General features: G+C 51.3%; 1 protein-coding gene across 9 annotated transcripts in view; it reads left to right on the top strand.

Moving 5' to 3' along the window:
* The window catches only part of TK2 (thymidine kinase 2), an 87096-nt gene that overhangs the window by 52496 nt on the left and 25151 nt on the right, over window positions 1-9449 (top strand). For 6 of the 9 annotated variants that reach the window (XR_855841.3, XR_004619088.1, XM_034638773.1 and 3 more), the window contains 2 exons: window positions 3038-3075; window positions 6144-6218. Coding sequence is in view for 7 of the 9 variants with exons in the window: in XM_034638773.1 (XP_034494664.1) it covers window positions 3038-3075; window positions 6144-6218 (113 nt within the window). In the remaining 2 variants the exon portion in view is untranslated. Of the gene's footprint in view, window positions 1-1918; window positions 2471-2501; window positions 2938-3037; window positions 3076-6143; window positions 6219-9449 lie in introns of those variants that run through there. The other 3 variants (XM_011223888.3, XM_019798829.2, XM_011223889.3) reach the window with 3 other exon arrangements.

Raw genomic sequence — 9449 nt, 5'->3', positions numbered from 1 at the left:
CCTGCCCTCGCGCGCGCACGCGCACGTCCTTGCTCGCGCTCGCGCGCATGCGCATGCGCCTGGCGAGGGGGAAACAGCCGCTCGCCACTCTAGCTTTGCGGGCTGCTGTGGTTCGCTTGCTGCGTTTCTGCGGACCCAGCGGGGGGCGGGGGGCACGCAGGCCGTCCCCTCTTAGCGCCGCCCGGCACCAAGGACAACTGCTCTTCAGCTCTCCGTAGAGGCTTTCCTGTCAGGGAAAGTTTGGAGGGGGGGGTGTTCAGGATGGCTGCAGGGCTACCCCGGACTATGAGCATCTCAAATACAAACTCCTTAGAGAGGATTTCCCTTGGGCACCCCGTCTAGAGCAGCCACCATCACCCTCTCTTCACTGCATTTATATATCTTAAGTTGCTATATCTTAGGAATATAAATTGCAGAAAAGCAGGGATCTGCCTGTGTCTGCTTCTCTCCCTGCAGAGTTCCCAGGGTCTGGCACATAGTAGATGTGGAATATGTGCAGACTGAATTAACGGCCTGGGCCTCATAACCTGCCCCTGCCCCCTGGGGATCAGTCTGATCCAAGAGCCTCATCCCAAATCAGAAAAATATTGAACTTAATCCTGAAGTTTATGGAAGGCGTGTTTGTGGCAGATAATGCGGGGTCTGTGGCAGAGAATACAGAAAGCACCAGATGGTGTTGTGGCTTTCTGGTAGCAGATCTAGAGACTCCGTGGACCCTCTTGCAAATGATTTCCTCTTCTCTGTCTTAGAGGTGACTGCTAGCATCTTGCACTCCTTTGAGAGGTAGGAAACCCCTCCCCCCAAGCCCTAGAATGGGCATGCCCACACAGTTCTTAGCGCAGCAGCTTAGGTTTCAGGGCCTGGGCCTGTTGAGTAATACATACCCCACCTACCTCACACCTGGGCTAAATTTTTGCTACCTGACTATGGGTGAGATTTACAGGCTTTCTTCCCACCCCCAGTTGTCTTTCAGTTGGAATATTGGTTGCGCCTTTGTTAAAAGATAAATTGAGATATATTAAACATTTTAAGAGTTTGAGCAAAAATTGATTTGATTTGGGCAGCATCCATTCTAGCAGATAGGAAGGAGCTCCAAGGAGCTGTACAAAATGAAAAACTTTTATAGGCAAAAGGAAGCAGAAACAAGGATATTACACTGGCAAAGAACCTAGGTGTTTGTTGCAAGGTTACTTTGCTTTGGGGGAATGGCAGGAGTCTATCAAGCAGATTACCTAACTAGTATTGATTGCCTAGGCCATTCCTGATGGACCGGCCTAAGGTTCCATTTCTGGGAAAGCCAAAACAATTAAGTCTTGGTTTGGTGAGATGGGGCTTAGCATAAGCAACTCCATTTTGGGTCCTTGTGGTTTTTTTTTTCTGTGTTTTTGTTTTGTTTTTTGTTGTTGCTGTTTTAACACTTTCTTGAGGCATCTAGTACATGTACAGTCTAGACCCTGGAAATGTTAGAGGAAAGAGTGCAGGCTGTGAGGCAAGATAGATGGCCTGAATTTCAGGTTCACCCCTTGATGAATGCTTCTGATCAATTTAAACAAGTTACCTAAGTTTCGGAGGATCAGCTCAGCTAGGATTATGGGAGTGACAATATCCACTTACAGGGTTGTTGGGAAGAATAAATGACACCCTAAGTGTGTGCTAGGTGCCTGGATAGAACACGTGCTCAATTAAGTAATTTCCAATAATTAACCAACCAGTTGCGGGTATTGTTGGCCATCCATCCCCCAAACCTTGCCAAGTCGGCGGTTCATTCTGCCAGCGTCCCGTTAGCGGGAAGATTTCCTGGCTGCAACCGGCTCAGCCCTCGCCTTGAATTGTTTTCCCTCTCGGAGAGAGAGTGAAATGCGACAAGGTCTCTTTAAGAGCCCAGCCCCAGCAGGCGCCCCGGCGCCCGGCGCGGGGATGGAGGCGGTCCGCTGCGGTCGCGCTGACTCGCGCAGGAAGGAAGCCGGGCTGTCGGATCCGCCCTCCGGGCTATGCCGCTGCGGCCGCTGTGGAGCTGGGTCGCCCGGGCGCTGCGGCGCGAGGGGCCTGGGAGCCCCGCCCCGGAGACGCGGGGGGCGCAGCGCCGGGCCTGGCCTCGCGGTAACGCGTCTCTCTGTTCCATCTCTGGCGGCACGCGCCTGGCGCTCAGTGGCCGCCTGTCTCCCTCCTCGCCCTCCGGCCTGAACCCGAAACTACTAGGCGCCGGGATTTTGTCCCGGCGGCTGCGGGGCCGTGGAGGGGCGATGGCGGTCATTGTCAGCTGCCCCTGACGCCAGGGGGTCACGAACGGGTGGGGCCGTGGGGATCCCTCTAGAGAGCAGAAAGACACCCCCCCCCCCCCCCCCCACCCCCCCCCCCGCGAACGGGGGCTGCTCTCGTCCCGGCCCCGCTCTAGGTCGGATTCTCATGGCCTGGGGGGAGACAGACAGAGGCCTGGAGTTGCAGTTAACCAGTCCCCAGCTGGCGGTGGGTGCGTCTTGGAGCCTTCCTCCTCCCACTGGGAGTGGACACTTGCCCTTTCAGAAATGGGATCCACCATCATAATAGCTCAGTTACAGTGCTCTTTGGCTTCGGGCTGTTGGGTGGCAACACCCAACCTGTGTGGTGGGTGGGTCGAGGGTGTCAGCCCTGGGCGGAAATACATACTCGCTGCCCACTCTTGGCCATGGGGTGCCAGTGGAGGCTACCCTGTGTTTTAACTTGCTGGACCCATCTGTGAGGATCATACATATGAAATGGGTGGAAAATGGAAAGTGTGATATACTAAGCGGGGGGGGAAAAAAAAAAAAGCTGAGCACAGTTGGGGCCCAGAGGTGCCAACAGGACCCAGGCAGACGCAGCACAGTGTCACATGGAGGTAGACGGCAGTGGCGGGTCTGCCTTCATCCACCCGTGGAGGGACTCCGATGTCACTGGAAGACATTTTTAGGCCAGGGAGTAAGCATAAACATTATTGTTTTTGTGGTGGTTTCCAAAAATTGGACAAAGAAGAGTGAATTAAAACTGACTTTAAAAATTGATTTCATTTCTTTTGTAGATAAAGATAGAGAAAATGAAAAAGAGAAAAAATCAGTGGTAAGTCCCTCTTTTATGTGCACTCACCAGTGTGGGATTATATATATATAAATAGAGTGGGAGGATTATATATGGGGGCGGGGAGAGCTGAGGGGAGTGAAGGAATATGTGCACATCGTAAAAAACAAAAATATAAGAGGATCTCCAGGGATGAGTAAGTCTATCTCCACCGCTGGGCCTCAGACCCCCTTCCCAGAGGACACCTGTTACCAGGTTCTGCTATGTCCTTATCAAGAGTCTACACAGGTAGGAGCATATGTATATTCAAAGCCTGTAGGTAGATTTGGACTGTCAGCTTGATGAATGATTACAAAAGGATTTGAAAAATGCTCATCTGTGTGGGGAAGGTTGGTTTCACCTTGGGTTAGTGGGTGGCAGCCTGGCTGTGAGAAAAAGGTCTGCTCCATTGCTGAGACTAGTGGGTGGGTGGGGGTATCAGAGAGAATCCATGGGGGTCCACAGACATGGCTTCAGCCAGTGTAGCGACTTTGAGATGCCAGCCATGGGGTGGAACTGGGGCTGGTGTGAGGTTGAAGGTCAAAGAGGGCCAAACTATTCCTGTTCATGGGGATGTTGGAGACTTTAGCTGGCTGGGGTGGGGAGCAACATTTTGGTCACCGTCAATCCAGAGGCTCAGTTCCTTGAGGAAGCTAGAAGTCGGTAGCTTCTGTGGCTCAGAAGAGAGTGGTTTGGTGGGTGGTGGTGGGAATACCTTGGCTGGGATCTACAGAGGGCAGAAAGGGTGGGCAAGCCCCGTGGGGTATTTGGGGGTGATGGAGAGGGCTTAGGAAGGAGTAAAGTCACGCAGAGAGGATTGGTGATTGAAACACTTGGCTTTATGGAAATGAGAGGTGGGGTGGGTTCTGACGACAGGCACCGTAGAAGGAGAAGGGGTATTATGTTGAGTTGGTTGGGAATTGATGCATTATTGTGCTATTAATGATCGAGCTAGCACTGATGTGAGCTGGGCCTATCCTGGGGGCTTTTAGGCTCGCAGGAGGTCCATCAGAAGTGGTATGGAGTGTGCATTTCGGCCCAAGCCTGCTCTTAAGCATTCAAATCCTCTAAATTCCTGGGGACCAAATAGTCCCTGTTATTAGTGAGTCCCTGGTCTGATGGGGGAGATGGCAATAAATAGGACCGTGGTGGACCCAGAACAGCAGTGATTCTGGGGGCTGTGAGTAGGGGGCAGGGCCTCCAGAGGACAGTGAGGGGAACCTTGGGGAGCTTTGAAGCCTCCTGGGAGATGAAGGAAAAGGGGAGGAAGGAGTGTTGGAGCAGAGGGAGCTACAAATATGAGTCACAGAGGGAAGAGAACTGCAGGCCTGAGGCTCAGGCCAGTCCCCAGGGAGCTGGTGAGGAGGGACTGGAGACAGGTCCCAACACCTGGAGCCACTGAAAGACTGGACTGGATGTGATCTGGTTTGCCTCTCGGGAAAAGATGGTGGTGGACCGTGGGTGGGGTTGAGGGGCACTGCTGGGCCAGACTGGAAGGCACAGAGGCCACTGGGGAGGCTTTTCCAGCCACGTGGGATAGAGGCCTTAACTGGGGGCCAGGAGGACAGGCCAGCTTATGCAGATGAGTGGGAAGCAGGGCCCGGAGGAGTTGCTGAGTTGCTGGGTGCGGGCTGGAGACACCCAGGGTGTTGAGGGGTGGATGGCGCAGCCTTTCCCAAGGACTGGAACAGGAAGAGAAGCTGTATGTAGGGGTTTTGAGGTGACGAATTGAAGTACCCAGAGGACGTCACACAGGATGGTAGTTAGGGAATGTCTGTGCTGACCTGCAACCAGGAAGTCAATCACCATCACAGAATAGGAACAGGAACTTCTGGAAGAAGGTGTCATCTAAATAATGTTTCCTGCAGTGAACAGGAAAGAAACAAAGTCTATGCAGAACAATGTCCAAGTTGAGCTCCTCTTCATTTTCTAGGAAGAGAAAAAAGTGGTTTCCTTTAAAGAGCAGCAGTAAAACATCAAATCCATTAGGGCCCTGATTGGATCTGCCTTTTGTGCCCTCTGTTAGTTTTATTTTGCAGTTTTGCATTCTGAGGGAGTAAGCTGGCGGGTCCCCGGAATTGGAGGGGGGCCTGGCATCTGTTGGAAGTGTGATTGGTCTCCTGGATACCCGTTAGGATCAAGGCAGGAGGAAACCTTCACGGCTGACTGGTAGAGTTTATAGTGGGCAGAGCAAGGTGAGATGGCCCACTGTGACCCCCTGTTTTATATGGGGTGTGACTGAGGCTGCCCTGGGGTCATGAAAAGGGTCTGCCAGGCCTACATGGGATTCCGTCTCTTTCCTTGGCCAGGCCCAGTGTCTTGGGCAAGTCATATGCATGGCTCACATTTCTCTGGGTGCCTCCGGTCTGGGTTTAAAGGTCACTGTACCCTGATGGCTGTGAGCCTACTCTCCCAGTGCAGTTAGTGTGAGCAGAGTATGGGTTTAAACTGTCCTCTCTGCTTTATCCCCTTCCACAAGCCTCGTTTTTCTCTTCTGTGAAAATGTTAGGAGCCACTGCTAAGCTGGCAAGGTTGAATGTGGTACCAATATACGTTACCCATCTTATGGCCTGTCCTGCAGCAAGGGGCTCCACCAACTCCTCTCCTGTCCGAATACTTTGCAGTCCATGTCTTTCTGGGTAAAGCAGTGAGTGACGTACTACAGACCATATACATGATTCCCAGCCTCAAAGCCATTAGACTGTAGTTAAGGAGGCAGGACACTTGGACCTAAATCCTAAGAGTCTGAGGGACTGATCTAGGGAAGGGCAGAGTTGGGGGGTGGGCAGTGGGCCTAGGAGGCAACATAAAGGAGGGTCTGTCCTGGAGGGCAGTGGCCTGGTGGCCATCAGTGGTGGGCCTGGAGCCGGCCACCAGGGCTGAGAGTCCATTTGTTACTGCTCATGGTGGGACTGTGGAAATTTCCTGTGGAGGGAATTTTGTGTGCACATTGTAGTCTTCGACTGAATCATTTATGCTGTTCACCTGAGCCCTTCCCTAGAAAGTCTTCCCTGATACTCCCCCTAGGTGTGCTTGATTGTTGGTTCTCATGTGCATTTGTCTTTTGTTAGGTCTGTGTTGAGGGCAACATTGCAAGCGGGAAGACGACGTGCCTCGAGTTCTTCTCCAACACAACAGACGTTGAGGTATGGCCTCCATACCGGGTTCGAGAGAACCTGTAAAAGCTTGATGGAGTGACTTACAGAGGGTGTAGACCAGCCATATCCCATAGAAATAAAATGCGAGCCACATGTGTAATGTGAAATTTCTAAGTTTTGCTAAAATAATAATAATTATATAATAATATTTAATTTGACATACCGTATCTAAAAGTTATCGTGTCAACATGTAATCAGTGTAAAAACCGTCACTGAGCTATTTTGCATACTGTTTTTCATACCAAGTCTTTGAAATCTGGAATGTAGTTTATACTTACGGTATATCTCAGTTTGGACTAGTCACATTTGAAGTTTGTAAGAGCTACACGTGGCTCATGGCCACCGTGTTGGACAGTGCAGGTCTAGATTTCCCTGTGGTCTGGTTAGGAGGGGTCTACAGACTCTTGAGAGTGGCTGGAATATTATAGTGTTACATCTGAGATATCCATGTCCTAGCTGGGGGATATTACCCTGGGTGGCCAGTTTACATAATTTCTAGTTTATTTACAGCCCAGCCACTCAGAATAACCTCACAGATATTTGAGAAGTTCCTCTACACTAAGACCCTGCCTCTTCTTCCTGGAAGAGTTTAGTGGGGTAATTGTGTCTGTGTCTTTTTACTATAGATCCTCCTATTTTCATACATTTAGAGGTATTTTCTTTCCTTCTTTCCCTTCTTGCTTTTTACTTCTATTAAAGATATATATGGTTTGAGGGGTGCCTGGGTGGCACAGTCGGTTAAGCATCTGACTCTTGATTTCGGCTCAGGTCCTGATCTCCGGGTCCTGGGATTGAGCCCCACGTTGGCTCCTTGCCCGGCACAGAGTCTGCTTGTCCCTCTTCCTCTGCTCCTCCTCTCTCTTCCTCTCTCAAATAAATAAATTAAATAAATAAATAAATAAATAAATAAAAATAATTAAAAAAAGATTTACATATGATTTGATAAAAAGAATAAATATTCTGTAGCCCTCGTCTTGCTTTGCAGAAAAGTTTGCAGGCCCAAGAGCGCTGTCCTCAGAGCGTCTTGTGTGCAAGGCTGGCCCTTGGCTGGAGTGTGGGAACTTAGATTTTGGGAGAGTTCCACCATTTCCTAACTGATAGAGATGGCTCTCTCTGCCTGAACTGTTTGTGCCTGCTTGCTTTCTGGGAGTCTGGAATTTTTACGGGTGCCGGCCGGAGACTGCCTACATGCCTGAACTCTGATGAAAACCCTGAACTGCTGCGCTCAGGCCAGCTTCTCCGGCAGACGCCACCTCACCCGTGTTGTCACAGCTTGCTGCTGGCGGGGCGGGGGGGGCAGTACTTCCTGTGTGACTCCCCTGAAAGAGGCTCCTGAGAACCTTGTGCCTGGTCTCCCTGCAGAGTTTGCTCTGTGCACCCCTTTCTCTTTGCCAGTTTTGTTTTTGTAGCCTCTCCCTGTAACAAATCTTAGCTGCGAATATCACTCTAGGCTGTGTCCAGTGCGTCCTCCTAGTGAGTCACACACCTGGAGAGGCAGGGGTCTTAGGGACTCCTGACATGCCTTTCCTGAGTGGTGGCACTCTACTTGGCACTTTAGGGGCACTTATGTTCCCTCGTCAGAACCTGGAGCGAGGAAACAACCACAGAAATAATCACAGCAATGAAAGTCAGCTCCTAGTAGGGATAATGCTGTATGCCAGGCACTGTGTTGAGGCTTCATTCTGTTGTCTAATTGATTTTGGCCTTGTAAGAGTCGTCTCTGGGAGGTAGGTACAATAATGACCTCGGCTGCAGAGCAGGAAAGAGGCTTAGTGAGGTAACTGAATGGCCATGGTCACCGTGCTCCCGTGTGGTGGAGCCTTATTGCAGCCCTGGCTGGATGGCTTGGGGGACCACACCCTTGTTTGGTTCTTTTGGAATATGGAGAGCTTTGTTGGCTTTCGGAAGACCTCACTTAACCTTTGGATCTCAGCTCAGTGCTCTTAGACCTCCCCAGCTGGGTTACCCTTCTTGGTATGGATTCTTCCGGTCCCTTTGTATCCTTGTTTCAGACTACTTCTTGGGGCTTGAAAATATGTGATTTCTGTGATGATCTGAATAAGGTCTGCTTCTCCCAGTAAGTTTTTTTTTTTTTTAAGATTAATTTATTTTAGAGAGAGAGATGGAGAGAGTGTGTGTGCACACGTGAGTAGAGGGAGGGGCAGAGGGGGAGAGGGAGAGAGAGAGAGTGAGTGAGCATCTTGAGTAGACTCCCTGCTGAGCACACAGCCCCATGCGGGGCTCAGTTCCAGGACCCTGAGATCATGACCTGAGCTGAAACCAAGAGTCAGACTCTCAACCCATTGAGCCACCCAGGCGCCCCAAGTTTAAAGTTCCATAAGAGCAGGGACCGAGGTGGTTTTGCTCTTGCCTAGCATGGCACCTGGCACAGGGAGTCCTCAGTTAGTGTTGCATGATAATGCCTCAGCGGGAGCACAGGTCAAGGCTGCCTGTGACCAGAGCAGAGCAGCACATGCTACTCGGGACAGGAATAGAGTGCTGAAGACCCAGACAGAATGGGCACGTGGGAGGGGCAGGGGATGATTCACGGAGGAAGGGCTATTTGAGCTGGAGTCTGAACGATGTGTAGGAGTTTCCACGACATGGAAGTTGATGTGAAATGAGGTGACATGGGCATACTGGGCAGAAGGAACAGCATGAGCAAAGGCACAGAGGTGTGGAAGGTGGGGGGAGGTTACTCTTCGTGGGTCCCACGCATTGCTTTCCTTTGGTCTTCTGTGATCTATAGACCCTGCTCACATGCACTTTTAGGTGTCCAGATGGATCCAGGTACTCTCAAAATCTTAGCCCCAAGAGCCCCATTTAAATCTTTTCCAGCACATACCTGTACCCCAGAGAGGCTCTGGCACAGTTTAGGAAGTGAACTAATGCATCGTGACTCTTAGCTGTCAGCGTGCCCAATGCAGAGACCAGAGGGAGGAGGGGAGGGGGAGCCCCCAAGCAGGGAAGCTGGGCTTCACAGGACAGCTGGAAGTGCTGCAAGTTCTTGCCTTCTCTCCCCTGTCTGCCCAGCCCAGCGACGTGGGGACCGTCAGGGCTGGGATGGAACACACGGAGGAGAGATCAAGAGAACTGCCTTGCTCTTGGGGAGCACCCGAGGCCGCCGGAAAGGTGGCATGTGTGCAGACTTGCATGCAGGGACAGACACTTGTGAGGTCCCTTTGGGAAGGCATGTGAGAAAGCCACATCCGGGTGGAG

This window comes from Ailuropoda melanoleuca, chromosome 12, assembly GCF_002007445.2.
Source record: "Ailuropoda melanoleuca isolate Jingjing chromosome 12, ASM200744v2, whole genome shotgun sequence".
NCBI lineage: Eukaryota > Metazoa > Chordata > Mammalia > Carnivora > Ursidae > Ailuropoda > Ailuropoda melanoleuca.
The sequence above is the reverse complement of the archived record's forward strand: the minus strand, read 5'-3'. Positions and strand labels throughout refer to the sequence as shown.